The sequence below is a fragment of the Brassica rapa genome, unplaced genomic scaffold (genome assembly GCF_000309985.2).
Source record: "Brassica rapa cultivar Chiifu-401-42 unplaced genomic scaffold, CAAS_Brap_v3.01 Scaffold0397, whole genome shotgun sequence".
In the NCBI taxonomy this organism is placed as follows: domain Eukaryota; kingdom Viridiplantae; phylum Streptophyta; class Magnoliopsida; order Brassicales; family Brassicaceae; genus Brassica; species Brassica rapa.
Window position 1 is genome coordinate 31,638 of NW_022610339.1, and position 16,083 is coordinate 47,720.

General features: G+C 44.8%; 1 protein-coding gene across 1 annotated transcript; it reads right to left on the bottom strand.

Moving 5' to 3' along the window:
- Positions 1-258: 258 nt before the first annotated feature.
- LOC117130358 (uncharacterized protein At3g60930, chloroplastic-like) lies at positions 259-14,561 on the bottom strand. Its single transcript, XM_033283253.1, has 3 exons — positions 13,951-14,561; positions 8,256-8,261; positions 259-1,078 (listed from the first exon to the last, which is right to left on the bottom strand). The coding sequence occupies exons 1-3, from the start codon at positions 14,516-14,518 to the stop codon at positions 555-557; spliced, it is 1,098 nt and encodes a 365-aa protein (XP_033139144.1). The 5' UTR covers positions 14,519-14,561; the 3' UTR covers positions 259-554.
- Between the last annotated feature and the right edge of the window lie 1,522 nt (positions 14,562-16,083).

The window sequence follows — 16,083 nt, forward strand, 5'->3', positions numbered from 1 at the left end:
GTCAGGAAACCCGGTCGGAACCTCCTCGGTATCAGGGGAAACCGGGATGGAATCCCAGAACCCTTGAATCCGCTCATCGATCGAAGGGATGAGCGCCTCAGCGTGGGCACGTTCGTTCATGCCGCTCTTCATCAAGCTCATTTCCTCCTGGAACACATAGTCATCGGCTTGCGTCCTCCAAAGACTTCCGACTAAACCGCGGCACTCACGGAAATCACCCACCGAGGTAAAGGCGTTCTTGAGGTTCCCATACTCATCCTGGAATTGAGAGGCACGAGTCTTCATCACCTCGACGATTTCTCGTTTGCCTTTCCTTTCCGCCTTACGGACAGCCCGCGCATGATCATGAGTAAGTTGCGCTTCTCGCTCCAACATCTCGCCTTGCATGCAAGCGAGATCTCGTTCCGCTTTCTCCGCTTTAAAACGATAGACCATTGCCTCCCTATGGCTCGCTTCAATGGCCGAGCCAAGCAAGTTGAGGCCCTGCGAAACCAGTTAACGCATTGTAAGCATAAAAGGAAATACCTAGGCGATCACAAATATTTTCGAAAAAATCATACCCCATTGATTATTCGGGACCCTTCCGCGATGACTTTCGGCCTTGCCGACTCTTTCGCAGGTGGAGGAGCATCAAAACCCGGTGGCAGACCAGCAAAGAAATCATCGAAATCCAGAATAGGGACCTCGCTCGAGCCACTCCCGTCGCCATAAGCAAGGTTCGGATCCCATCCTGGAAGCATAGAATCATCCATCAAAAATTCTATGTCGCCAAGGTCGATATCCTTTCCCTTCCAAGAGCTCGACTCCGGCATAGCTGCTGGAGCTACAACGGGATCCTGGTCGTCAGGTTCGGAGTCGCTTCCCGCGTCCGCAACCGAGGCAGGACCAGGATGCACGAACCTCAGTGCCTTCCGAATCCTCTCCGGCTTAAAGGAAGTCCAAAAGAAGGGACCACTCCTAAGAAGATCCCTCACCGCAATGATGTCCTCGGGGAACGGAGCAAGAGGATTGATGAAAGGATGATCGTTCGGTAACCTCCGGAACAGTGGAATGCAACTCTCTTCGACAGACGCAGCGTCTATACCACTACAAGAAAGAAAGTCTTTTCTGACCGAGCTTCCGACCGATATTTTTTTGGTCGGAAATTTCCGACAGATTTCCAACAGAAATCTGATATGGTTAGAACTTTCCTACGGCTACAAAGTCGACAGAAAACGGTCAGAAATTTCTGATCGTTTTCCGACCGAACTTTGTCGTCGGATATCGGTCAGAAATTTCCAATTTGGAAATCAGTCAGAAACGGTCAAAAGTGGTCAGAAATGTTTCTTTAAATATCACGACGCCGGTCCTGGCTCATTCACAGATTCATCTCTAAAAAACAATTATCTACAATACAAAATGTCTTCCTCAAATCATAATGAATATTTTAGGTCTTGGATGGATCACAATCATCAAGATCCATCAACTGGACTTTTGACAGAAGAATTTGCGGAAGGTCTTCAACAATTCATGTCATTTGCGTCAAACCAGCCGAGGACTTTGGAAACGGGTAAGATGTACTGTCATTGTCCAATTTGTCAAAATCGTAGATTTGGTACAGTTAGTGGTGTATGGAAGCACTTATATAGTAGAGGATTTATGGCGGGTTATAAAGTTTGGTATTCGCATGGTGAAACTGATTCTATGGTGAATTTCGGTAGTGCTAGTGAAGAAGATAACATGGGGGGGGGGGGGGTTAGGAGAACAACAAGGTGGCTTAGATGAACATATAGGAACTGTTCAAATGGTTAAAGATAGGTATAGAGTAGAGGAACCAAACTTTGAAGCGCAGAAATTTTATGATATGTTAGATGCAGCAAAACAACCGTTATATGATGGTTGTAGAGATGGTATTTCACCTCTTTCAGCTGCAACAAGGATGATGTCTATTAAAACAGATTATAACTTAAGCGAAGATTGTGTTGATGCGATAGCTGGTTTTGTGAAAGATATATTGCCGGAAGATAACCTTTCACCAGCTACCTATTATGAGATACAAAACTTAGTTTCAGGGTTGGGTTTGCCCTATCAAATGATAGATGTTTGCATCGACAACTGTATGCTATACTGGAGAAGGGATGTTGATCGTACTAGTTGTCGATTTTGTCACAAACCACGGTTTCAAAAAACAAGTCGAAAGACTAAAATCCCATATAAGAGAATGTGGTACTTGCCAATAACAGACCGACTAAAGAGGTTATACCAATCCAAACATACCGCCGATGCTATGAGATGGCATGGTGAACACAACAGCAATGGAGAAATTGCTCATCCATCAGACGCGAAAGCCTGGCAACATTTTCAGTCAGTGTATCATAGTTTTGCATCTGAGAGAAGAAATGTTTACCTTGGATTAAGTACGGATGGATTCAACCCGTTCGGAAGCCATGGGAGACAATATTCTCTTTGGCCAGTTATTGTAACACCATACAATTTACCTCCATCATTGTGCATGAAACGAGAGTTTCTCTTTCTCACAATTCTAGTTCCTGGTCCTGCACATCCTAAAAGATCCCTTGATGTCTATTTGCAACCATTGATTCATGAGTTGAAAATGCTATGGGCCGAAGGAGTTGAAGTGTATGATATATCTGCTAGGCAGAATTTTATAATGCGTGCAGTGCTTATGTGGACCATAAGTGACTTTCCCGCATACGGAATGTTATCTGGATGGACAACACATGGAAGATTAGCGTGTCCCTACTGTCAAGATAACACAGATGCGTTTCAACTGAAGAATGGAAGGAAGACATGTTAGTTTGATTGTCATAGACGATATCTACCCCACGACCATCCGTATCGAAAAAGCACTACTTTGTTTACTAAGAACAAAAAGGTGTTTGATGGTCCGCCACCAGAAATAGATGGAAAATCTATCCTGACTGAACTCAGAGATTTTGGTGTGGAATCGACAGCTAAATGTGGGGGAAATGGGCATGACCCAGTTTATGGATATGGCGAACATCACAACTGGCACAAGAAAAGTATTTTTTGGAAGTTGCCGTATTGGGAGAACCATCTACTTAGGCATAATTTAGATGTGATGCATATAGAGAAGAATATATTTGACAACATCATGAATACCATTCTCAATGTCAAGGGAAAGACGAAAGACAACCTGAAGTCCATATTAGACTTGCCAGATATATGTGCCCGGGAATCTCTCCACGTGGATGGGAGAGGAAGACTTCCAATGCCTATTTATCGGTTAGATGCAGCTGCAAAGCAAGAGTTCTTCGACTGGATTATAGATAGCGTCAAATTCCCAGATGGATATGCGTCAAATCTAAGGAACTATGTTAATCGCGAAGAAGGAAAGTTTTCTGGTTTGAAAAGTCATGATTGTCATGTCATGATGCAGCGTCTTCTCCCATTTTGCTTCGCTGGTCTTCTTCCAAAACATGTACATGAAGCAGGTAAATTTAGTATTTAATAACTTCTTCACCTGTTACATAGTATCTTTTCATATCTAACATAATTTTTTCTTTGTTACAGGAATAGCAGCTTTCTTTCGAGATTTGTGCTCGAGATCATTAACAGCAGATGGAATTAGAAACTTGAAAGAAATGATTCCGATAATCCAATGTAATGTCCAGAAGATTTTTCCACCTTTCTTTTTTGATGTTATGGAGCATCTTCCAATCCATCTCCCTCGAGAAGCAGAACTTGGGGGCCCGGTTCAATATCGATGGATGTACCTGGTTGAGCGTTCTATGTATCATTTCAAGCAGAAAGTGAAAAATTTAAGCCGAGTTGAGGGTTCTATTGTTTCACAAAGCATCAATGAGGAAACATCCCAGTTCGCTGCTTACTATTTTGCCCCATAAGTACAAACTAAAAGTCGAAAACCATCAAGACATGATGATGGAGGGCAGAGAACAGTTTATCCCGTCGAGGTGCCTACCATATTTTCCCAAATTGGTCGATTAAGTGGAAAAGGAAAAAGTAGAAGACTCACCGAACAAGAGCACATGCACTTACATAAGTACATTTTAGCAAACTGCAAAGAAGTAATGACATACGAAAGGTAGTTATGTTTTAGTATGATATATTAAGAATCCTATTTTGTAAATAAATTTGTAACTAATTATGATTTCAATGGCAGGATTTACATGGAGCAAATAAGGGGTGCATATCCTAATTACACTGAAGATCAGCTTTCTGCACTAAAAGAAAACGAGTTTGTAAATTGGCTAAAATTCTATGTAAGTTTTTCAAATCTATTCTCTATTACTTCTGAATTTTTGATTTTTTGTACATGGTGCATTACTTAAATTTGTGACTACTATGCAGGTAAGGTTTCTCTTGTCTAGAGGAGATCCTATTCAGCCATGGTTAGAGGAGTTGGCCCTTGGTCCCAAATTTGTTGCTGTGTCGTACCCGATGTATTGCACGCGTGGATATGCTTTTAAGATTTTCAGCGAAAACACTACGCAGCCAACTATAAATCATGGTATATCTGCTAGATCTGGCGAAGTAATCTACTATGGTATTTTGCGTGAGATATTGGAGATTCACTATCCGGGGATCCTTAATTTGAGGTGTGTTGCCTTCTTTGCTGATTGGTACAACCCGATCGTTGGATATGGTGTACGAATTGACGAGTTTGGAGTAACATCAGTTCATTCCAGAAGAAGTCTTGCAAACTATGATCCGTTCATTCTGGCTTCACAAGCTGATAAAGTAACTTACATTCGGTATCCTCGTGTGAGGAATAAACAAGACCCTTGGGTCACCGTGACCCATATAACTCCACGGAGAAATTGGAAGGAGTTTCGGATACGGCTGCGATGCAACAATCCTCGAGCAGTGCCATAGGTGATCTTCATGTTGATGGAAGCGAAATCGATCTTGTTGTTGATTTTACTGGTGTAGGTGACAACGAAGTATTCTCAGATTCGGAGTCGGAGAAAGGAGAATTCAACGAAGACTCGGTTTCTTCAGAATATTCATCAAATTCGGATTAATTAAAACTTTTATAAGTTAGAAAGATATTATATATTTTGTAATGTATAAGAGAAAATATTTTTTAGTAAGTCTGAGTACTTTTTAGAAAATTTTTTCATATGTTTTATTTTATTTTAATGAATGTTTCAAAGCGGATTTTTTTTTTAAAAACAAAATCTTCAATATTTTTTAAAAACTTTTATAAGTTAGAAAGATATTATATATTTTGTAATATTTAAGAGCAAATATTTTTTAGTAAGTTTGAGTACTTTTAAATAAAATATTTTTCATATGTTTTATTTTATTTTAATGAATGATTCAAAGCGGATTTTTTTTTAAAAAAAATATTCAATTTCCGACGGATTTCTGACTGACCTCGGTCGGAATGTTCTGACCGATTTCCAACCATTATGGTGGTCGGAAAGCGTTATATATAAATCCAGAAACGCATTAACCCTAATCCGTATCCTCCCCCTCTCGACGAAATCGCCTCCTTGTTTCATCCCCGTCGATCTCGACCTGCGTCGATCTCCCCCTCCATTCTGCGTCGCTCTCCCCCGCCGTTCTCCGTCGCTCTCCCCCGCCGTTCTCCGTCGATCTCGCCGTCCCTTCATTCCCATCTCTCTACCTCTCTCTCTCTCTCTCGAAAATCTCAGCCGAAAGAAGTAAGTTTTATGAGTTTCATTTGTTTAGTTTAGGTTTTAGGGCAAATGATTTCTCGTTATGATGTTGATAGCTTCTTGTCCTGCTTCGTCTGAATGCTTGATTATCGGTTTTGATTATGGAAAAAATTCCCGTCTATGATTTTGATAGATTCTTGGTCTGCTTCGTGTGAATGAATCATCGGTTTTGATTTTGTCAAATGATTTTTTGTGTATGATGTTGATAGCTTCTTATAGGTTGTGGTAATTAAAACTCTAAAAGTACATAGATTTTGATCGGTTATGTTGTTAACTCTCTGTCAAAAACATTTCATTTCTTGTTCTAAGTGTTAATTTTTTTTTAACTCGAGGTCTGTTGCGGATTTTCTCGCCGGTTCTTTTCCATCTTCCTCATCTGCTGGTCTGGGTTCCCCGGCTGCACAAGGAACAAGTGTCCCTCAGCCACAGCCAGCATCAATCATCGAGGATAGGTTACTGAACGAGTTGTTGCTGGCACCAGGACGAGAGTTGCTTCCTAAGCTGAGCCCAAATGGAGAACCAAATACTAGCTGGTAAATTTTTACTCTTAATCTAATCATTTCTGTTTTGCTATGTGCTTATGTATTCATTGTTTATAGGTTTAGGCGAAGAAATAGCAATGCAATTTGCAAGTCGATTTTGAAATGCTTTCACAGTCTCCTTGAGTTGCCTTATCCGACGTATGCACATGTTCCATTAGAAATTCAGAAGATGTGGCTCCGTTCATTTGCGGTAATGTCTTTTTGTAATGTAAATGTCCGCTTGGTTACAGATTAATTTCGACTTATGCATATGTTTGTTGTGTTTGCATGTTCATTGCAGCAAGATTGGAACTGGGACCCTGCTTTCACCAATGATGTGCGGACAGCCTTTAATTTGCAGGCTAGAAAGCAGTACACGAGCAACGTGACTGAGTGGAAGAAAAAGTGGAGGCTGAAGAAGGATAAACCCATATGTCTGAATCAAGATGTGTGGGACGGGTTTAAAGCCTATTGGCAGCTCGATGCTACTGCACATATTGCAGCTACCAATTCTGTTAATAGAAGAAGCAAGCGTGGTGGAAAAGGTGAAGCAGTACACAATGGTGGTGCTAAGACACGAGAGGAACGTGAGATAGAAATGGTAAGCGGTATTTTTTTTTTCAACTTTATTAATTTCATCATATACATTGAACTGATACTCTTATATCATTTGTGTGTTTATTGGAAGACTGCTGAAAGGGGTGGTGTGCCACCAGATTGGTTAGAATTGATGAGGGATATGCACACCAATAAACAAACCGGTGAGGTGCAAGATCCTGTTGCGAGAGAGCTGTTGGCAACTCTGAGTAAGCTGAAGGAGGACAAAGAAGCACAACTTCAGCAGTCTCATCAGTTGTCTGCGAATGATGGATCTACAGCTTCTAACATGCTGTCCCGCGAAGAGATCAACCAACTGGTTCTCGAGGTATGTCTACTTTATGTGGTCAGTTGTTTTTTTTTTCTCCAGCCTATAACTTAGAATTTTAGGATTCGTTCTCAAGCTCCTAATATAGGTTTGGTTTCACTTCAGTAGAACTGTCAGTTTGAATTCAGTTAAAGGTTGTGTGACTTTTATATATAGCAAAACAGAAACCGAGTCAGTTTATTTCTTCTTCAGTTAGATGTTGGATCGGTTACTTCAAATCCAGCTGCTTGAATATTAACATGTTATATTTATAGTTCTTATAAAATTTTAAAATCTTTCTACTCTTCTTTTGTAGAATGTTCCTATTAAGAAAAGTCGTCGGTATGGTATCGGTCGTACCTCTGAAGCTATCTCAACCTCATCATCTCAGATCTCTGTTTCTTCCTCGAGTATTGTTCAGTACATGGAGCGGATGAAGACGGAGCTTAATGAAGAGCGGTCATGTCATGTCCCCGATCCTAGATAGGATCGCCCGGACGGGCCATGGTGCGGGGAGACGCACCAGTCAGGTCATTAGACCTTGAGACAAGCGTATCATGGCCCTGAATTAAGGTTAAGGGCATCAGTCAGCTGAGGCTTGACCAGGATACGATGGAAACAAGGGTAAAGGAGTTGAGTGAGTGTTTAGGCAGCTGGACGAGTGTTGGTTTGAGTTCAATCAGCTCGGTTCAGCTGGTATTCAGTTCACCATGATCTGTTCAGCTCACAGGAGCTGGTGGACTAGCTCACTCAGCTGGGAACAGCTGGAGGTCAGCTCAATACGGTGAACGGTGCGTTCTGGTTTGGATCAGTGTGGACGAGTCCGGGACGGTTACTGGGCGAGCCGGGTGTCCGGGTGCAGGAAGGTTCGACCAAATTGGTCTTAGGCTTGGGACAGGGAGTGGGCAAGCTTCCAGAGTGTGAGCTAAGGCTCAGTGATCGATTTGTCAAAGGAAGAAAAGGGGAGAAACCGCCAATGGGCGGTTATGGGACGGTTATGGGACGGTTTTGGGAAGAAGGGATGTGATTTTTGGTAACTGTTCGCCCAGGCGGTTGGGGACAGTTTAAGTCGTCCTCTCTCTCTCATTTCTGCCATTCTGGTCGATTTTTACTCACTTTCACAGAGAGAGAAACACAGAGAAAATTCAAGAGAGAAAGAGAGACACAAACCTTGGATTGGCCGATTTGATCCAAGAGATTGTTCATGAGTGTTCCTGGTGTGTTTGGGCGTGTGATCAAGAGGATGGATTTGAGGCAGAAATACAAGGAGAAGGCAAAGGAGAAAGAGAAGGTAGTCGCCCCTGGAGACCGAACTCCTAAGGTGAGAGGTGTGGCCAAGAGTAACCGGAGAAGGCCGCGGATGATGGCCGTGTGAGTCTGGCCGGTTTGGATCGATTGGCCACTCCTTACTCTGGCTTCTTCTACTCTGTTTTCTTCATATATATTGTACTATGGATTGTTTTATGATATTACAGGGAAGGATCTATCGATCTTAAGGCCTTGGCCTGATCAAATCCCCATGAAAGCCCCTTGTTCTTGTGTGGGCTGTTCATGGCCGAGATCACTATGATCTGAGCCGGTTCTTTTGAATCTGATTATGGGAATATTTTTCTTCTGAATTGTCATGATTTATCATGAATTTTATTTGGTATTTGGATCTCTTTTTAAAGGGGTCAGATTTGACATTTTTGATGATTGTTCTTGACTAGATTGGATCCGACCATGCAATGTGAACTGATTCTTGTTTTGTAATCTAACCTTGTGATTGTGTGTTTGTTTGTGTAGGATCCGACCATGAATGTTTCGTTTCGAGTTTTCCTGAGTAAGGTCGAAGTAAATACGAGTTGTCATCTCGTATCTAGTTCTGTTTAGACGTTCAATCTGTTGGTTCGTTCGTGATTTTCGCAAAAATTTACTTATTTTTACGATTTTCGAGAACATTGAGATACAAACGGAGAGACATGGTTTAGGATCTCGTATCTTTTAGATATCATGCCTTGAGATGTTTGAGACCAGAGCGTTGGGTTTAGGGCAAGACCTAGGTTTACTTTCGGTTAAGGTTTGTGCGGTGACTAGCCGGCTATCGTTTTTCCTGTTGCGATTTCTTCCTGACTCGTATCGATTTAAAGTCCGCGATAGGTTCTCTGCTTATATGACTTGTATGGTACGAATCGAGCATCTTCTCAGAGTTAACTGGAAGTGCTAAACCAAAATTTCGGATTTTTGTTGTTGCGCGCTTTTGTCCTTGTGCTGGACTTTTAAAAGATCAAAAGAGTGATCTACTTGCGTTTGCTTAAGACGGCTAGCGTGTTCGTCGGGGCCAATCGACGAACGGGGTGTAAGTTTTTGGTGGTCGCGTTCGGACAATTTGTTGATATTATCCTCGAATTTTAACTTTTGCGACGTCTCGCAGTTATTTCGAGGATTGTACATGTATTTTTGTGTGTTTGAAAGATGATAAATTTTACGATTTCTGGGCCGGATGAGGCCGCAGGCAAGCGTAAACCGGATGTCTTAACGTTTACAGGCGTGTCCTGAAAGTTTCTGAAGCGTAAGCGTTTTCGATAAAAAGGACAACGTATATTGTAAAAGTTTTTGAAGTTTCTAAAAACTCGATTACAATAATGAAGATTTTTCTAAGTGGGAGTATACGAGTATACGAACCCACTCCCCCCCCTTTTTAGAGAGGGGGATAGCTGAACTCGTCTTTTAGACGAGCTGCCTACGTACCCCTTTCGAGGATCAAGCCATCTCGTAGTTCTGTCTCATGCCGCGAGTGTTCTTACTCGGCGGTAGATGTTGCGATGTCCGCCTTGAATGTGTCGATCGTGGCTGGGTCGACGCTATTTTCCGGATGTTCCGGTTGAGTTGTCGCGTGGGCTTCAGATTTATGTCGGGCTTCGACATCCGATGCATTTGCGTCGGTAGACTACTTTAATCCGTCTTTTCCCGGGGTGCTTTTGGCTGAAGATCGATCTATCTTCGCGCGTTTGCCGTTTGCAGTTGCAGAAGCCGTGATATGCCTTAACTTGTGCTCCGCGAGGAAGCATAGTCGCGACTGTTTTTGGCATCCCCAGATGGCCGCGACTCCTCTCGGCGTTGGGAACTTGAGACCCAGGTGGTAGGTTGACGGGACTGCCTGCATGGCGTTGAGCCATGGGGTTCCCATGATCACGTTGTAGATAGCGGGATGATCGACTACCGCGAACACGACGATTTTCGTGATCTCCTTGGCCATGACTGGCAATTGGATTGATCCTAGAGTCATCGATACTTCGCCTGAAAAACCCGTGAGCGGCTTTGGCGTCGGAATTACTTCTCCGAGTTCGATGCTCATCCGCTTGAGAGTGTCGCGGAAGATTACGTTGACCGTGCTTCCCGTATCGACGAGTACCCTTCCGACTTCTAAATCTCGTATGACGAGATCTATGATGAGCGGGTCGCAGTGAGGTTGGTCGATACCGCCGGCTTCTTCCTCTGTGAAGGTGATCGAGCAACTTTGGCCGTCTCGAGGAGGAGACCATGTAGGCCAATTTGCACTCGACTCTGCCTTCCGTTGGTAAGCTTTGATGGCCGACACGGTATCGCCGCAGTATTGTGATCCTCCGATGATCATATTGACTCTGCGACGATTGTTATCGTTCCCTTTGTCATCCGGCCTCCTACCGCGTTTATCCCCAGGTTGGTTTCGTTGAGGGGATTTTTCAGCGGGCGGATTTCTATCCGTCTTTGGAGGTCGATCAGAATCGAGGATGAGATCCTTGACGCTAGTTACTTCCGAAAGCTCTCCAGCGAGTAGCTTCGCGGCCAGTCTTGCTCCCAAGACTTTGCAGTTGGTCGTGGAGTGTCCTCGGGACTGGTGGAACTCGCAGAAGGTGTTTTCATCATACCCTTGATTGCGAGTCCATGTGTTGCCCGTGGTCCGGCCTTGATCTGAATTGATCGTATAGTTATGCGTCCCTTGGAGATCTGCCCCCTCGTGATGGACGTACTTGTCGTTACGAGAGTTCTTCTTTTTCCCTTTTCGAGGATGGTCTTGCCGCCTTATGTTTTTGCGATAAGACTTTAGTTTCTTCCTCAACTATGATGTAGTCCGTTGCTTTGTGGAGGGCGTCCTGGATAGTTCGCGGTTTGTCGAGAGTTATCCACTTTCTGAATTTCGACTTGTACCAGAGTGTCTTTCTCAGCGCGTCGATGGCCACTTTGTCGCTTATCCCGCTGACCCTGGACATTATCAGCTTGAACCGACTGATAAACTCGCGGAGGGGTTCGTCTTCCCTCTGGGAGAGACTCCAGAGATCAACATCGGAAGTTTCTCTGTCTATGAATACAGAGTATTGTTTGAGGAATTCCGATGCGAGCTGTCGAAAACTCCCGATGGTGTTGCGACGAAGGCGTGCGAACCATTCGAGCGCTGCTCCTTCAAGATGTTCAACAAACAGGCGGCAATAGCCGACATCCTTTTCGCCGTCCTTCAGTCTTGCTCTTCCCATCGCGATGTGGAAAGCCAGAAGGTGTGCTTTTGGATCAGCCGTACCATCGTACTTCGGTACTTTGATTTTTCCCGGATCGGACACCCTCATATCCGAAATTCGACTGGTAAAGGGGGTCTTTCGAGCTCCTTCCAACAGTTGATCGATCTCGGGGGCAGCACTAGTAGCATGATGGATTTGAGACTTTACGGCTCTCACTTCTGCCACAGTCTTAGTGATGTAGTCGCGAAGATCGCGGATATCCGATGTCTCGTCAGTAGATTTCCGACCCTGTCGGCGTTTATTGCGAGTGAGCTCGGTTTGCCTTTCGGCCAGCTCCTCTTGTTCGTTCCAATAGGCGACTTCTTCTTCTTCCGTCATTGGTTTTTCGAACGGGGAGCCTTCCCGGGCGGATCGGCTTCTGGTCCTTCTTGGGTGTCTGTCGACATCCTTGTCGGTGTCGTTGGAGACATCGCTAGGATCCAGGTCAATGTGTTCGGCTTCGTTATCCTCCGAGTCCTTTGCAGGGGGCGGAAGATTTTCAGGGTTCCCCTTTTCGATGGGAGATTTCTCGCTAGGGTTTTGAACGGAAGGTCGTTCCCGTGCGACTCCTGCTCTATCGAGTGGGGTGGCGAAGTCGAGCCTCTTCCCGCGGATTTTGGTGGTTCCGCGGGGACGGATAGCTTGGGTTCTTGCCGTTAAGGTTTCAACCTGTTTGGTCAAGGTTTTCACGAGCTTATCCTGTTCTTCCGACCTTTTCTCATAGGTGGCGAACATCTTTTTAAACTCCTCGAGCGTCGCGGCGTTGGCTTGCGCGTTGGCCGCGGATACGTCCGCTACTAGAGTGTGGAGATTGGTGCCGCTGCCTCTGTTAAGAGGAGTTTGCATGTTATCCGTGTCGTTAGTTGACATGTCTGACTGAGAGTCGTGTGGCTTTTGCGGGTTAGATTGATCCGTTATCCCCCTCCTTCTAGCGCCAAACTGTGGGAACCAAAATTCACAGTGTCGATTTCCGTTTAAATAAGGAAACTAGGAAAACCCTAATTTCCAAGAGGACCCGGATATCTGTTAATTACCACACGTCAAGCAATCAGAACACGAGAACAACAACGATAAAATGGCGAAATCGAAAAGAGAGCAAAGTAGATCTTATTCCGAATCTGCGTATGAGCGTTTACAACAAGGTATAAGCCTGGGCTCGAGAGCTGTCGGCGAGATTCCTAGTTCTAGTAACCCCAAGACGGCTAAACCTAATTGAGTCGCAGCTCGAAACAAAAACAGAAAAATGCCTAAATTGCTCTAAGTGCTAAGTTTGCTCTGAAAAAGTTTTTTTTTCTCTTGCTCCTCGCCTAGGACTCCTTATATACTAGCTCCAAGGTTGGTTTACGCTTTTACTCTTCTGCCCTTAAGCCGTCATAGCATAAAAATGGAGATATTCCATTTTTCCCGATCATCACAATTATCTTCAAAACTTCCGTATTTATCCGCAGAAACTTGACATTTATCCATGCTGTGGTTTACGGGCTTTTGGTTAGGAAAATAATAGGATGGGCCTCGAGTCGTGTTTTAGGTCCCTTTGGGCCGTCTTCCGACTCGACATGTTTACTACGAGTTTTCCGCGGTTTCTAATCCGTGAAGTTTGATCGATGAATTAGAATGGCGGGAAACATGGACTGAGCTTGCTACGGTCTTCGGGAGATAGCATTCGAAGGTTTTGACGAGAATGCAAGAACTGGTGTCGTATCGATGTTCGGAAAGGTTCAATCGCTACACAGCGACCGAACTTTGCCTCGAGCCCGGTCGCTTCGTAGCGACCCGCTTGGCTGAGCTCGGTCACTACGTAGCGACCGAGCGGGACGATCGCTCGGTCGCTACGTAGAGACCGAGCTTTGGGTCGAGCTCGGTCGCTACGTAGCGACCGAGCAGGACGATCGCTCGGTCGCTACGTAACGACCGAGCTTTGGCTCGAGCTCGGTCGCTACGTAGCGACCGAGCGGGACGATCGCTCGGTCGCTACGTAGCGACCGAGCAGGACGAGCGCTCGGTCGCTACGTAGCGACCGAGCTTGGCTCGGGTTTGGTTGCTGCATAGCGACCGGACGGCGTGTATGCGTGGTGACTGAGCTTGGTTCCTTCGGTTTGAATCCCAAAGGATACTTCTTCGTAAAAACTTTGTATTGGTTATTATTACGAAAATTACATCTTTCCTTTTACTATCTCTTTCGGAAATTTCCGACCGTAAAAATTCGTCGGTTTTCGGTCAGATATTTCTGACCGTTTCTGACCGCTTAAAAATTTCTGACCATATAGATCTGTCAGAACAGGCCATTTCCGATCGTTTTCCAACGAATATGACGGTCAGAAATTACTGATTTTCTTGTGGTGTACGAACAAAGAAAAAAAACTTCTTCCACGAGTTGAAGTTCGAAATGAACTTCTTAACCACTGACATAAAGTTCCGAGGGACCAGCCTATGCTTGTCCGTATCTTTGATGAGTTGAAGCCTCAAAAGCGCTTCAAAATGATCAACGGAAAGGGAAAGGCCATGCTCGTAGCTCAGGATCAGGATCCCAATAAGATGCTGAATGGCGAGAGGAGTCAACTGGCTTATCGCAACCTCGAAACGGTCCAACACTCGGACGAGGATTTCGTGGATTGGGAACCATAAGCGACAACGTACTACGAATGCCTCGTAGCAAGTGAAGTAACCCTCTGGGGGGCTGTTAGCACACTCTTCGGGATAGGGAACCCGGAACTCCACAGCATCCGGGATATGGTAGAACGATCGCATGATCGCAAGAAACTCGTTGGTACTCCTTCTAGCATCCCCTTTCTCGACTCCACGATGGATCAGGACCGGGAACGACTTCTCTTTGGGAGGAGTCATCAAACCATAATGCACAACCCACCATGCCTCGTTCTCGGCGGGATGTACCGGGTGAGGCACGAACTCCATCTTCGGAACAATGAGCTCTTCGTAAGCACTCGCGGATGAAGACCCTTTTTTCGCAATCTTTTCTTGCTCGACATTTTTACACTTCTCTTGAGAAAATAGAGGAAAAGGGTGGAGAGAAAGAAAGAAAGTTTTTCTTAAGAAAGATCTTAGAGAAAGACAAGAAAGTGAAAAAATTATGAAACAAGTTACATCCCTTCTTATAGGCATGAGGATTTACTATTCAAGCTTGGACTTTCGGATATTAATTCCATCCAACACGCCTAACTTGCCAAACATGCCTAACCGCACGCTAGGATCCTACGATGCATGATCCTAACGGGCTGGGGGGCTAACTGTTGGGGTCAAAAACAGTCACGACGGAATTACCACCCAAAAATCCTCGGAGATCGTATTTCCGAAAGAGATAGTGAAAATAAAGATATAATTTTTGTAAAAAAATGATAGCCAATACGAAGTTTTTACGAAGAAGTATCTTTGAAGATTCAAAAGCAAACGAACCAAGCTCGGTCGTTGCGAAACTACCGCACATACACGCTGTCCGGTCGCTACGTTGCAACCAAGTCCGAGCTGATGCCGGTCGCTATAAAGTGACCGAACATCCTACCCGATCGGTCGCTACATAGCGACCAAGCTCGAGCCAAAGCTCGGTCGCTACGTTGCGACCGAGCAATCGTTCCGCTCGGTCGCTACGTAACGACCGAGCTCACGCCAAAGCTCGGTCGCTACGTAGCGACCGAGCTCGGCCATGCTCGGTCGCTACGTAGCGACCGAGTGCTCGTCCCGCTTGGTCGCTACATAGCGACCGAGCTCGAGCCAAAGCTCGGTTGCTACGTAGCGACCGAGCGCTTGTCCCGCTCGGTCGCTATGTAGCGACCGAGTTCGAGCCAAAGCTTGGTCGCTACATAGCGACCGGGCTTGAGCCAAAGTTCGGTCGTTGCATAGCAATCGAGCTCTTCCGAACATCGATACAACACCAGTCCATGCATTCTTGTCAAACCTTCAAATGCCATCTCCCGAAGACCGTAGCAAGCTCAGTCCATGCTTTCCGCTATTCTAAATCATCGATCAGACTTTGCGAATTAAAAACCGCGGAAAATTCGTTCTTTATCAAAATAACTCGTACTAAACGTGTCAAGTCGGAAGACGGCCCAAAGGGACCTAAAACACGAATCGAGGCCCATCCTACGATTTCTTAACCAAAAGCCCGAAAACCACAACACGGTTTATGCTTGGTCCACAAGGAAGGATAAATTTCAAGTTTCCGCGGATAAATACGGAAGTTTTGAAGATAATTGTGAAGATCGGGAAAAATGGAATATCTCCATTTTTATGCTATGACGGCTTAAGGGCAGAAGAGTAAAATCGTAAACCGACCTTGGAGCTAGTATATAAGGAGTCATGGGCGAGGAGCATTGAGGAGAACTTTTTCAGAGCAAACTTAGCACTTAGAGCAATTTAGGCATTTTTCCGTTTTTGTTATTTCGAGCTGCGACTCAATTAGGTTTAGCCGTCTTAGGGTTGCTAGAACTAGGAATCTCGCCGACAGCTCTCGAGCCCAGGCTTAT

Excerpts from the sequence above, each read along its gene's own strand:
- LOC117130358 (XM_033283253.1), bottom strand. The coding sequence starts at position 14,518 with ATGGAGTTCGTGCCTCACCCGGTACATCCCGCCGAGAACGAGGCATGG.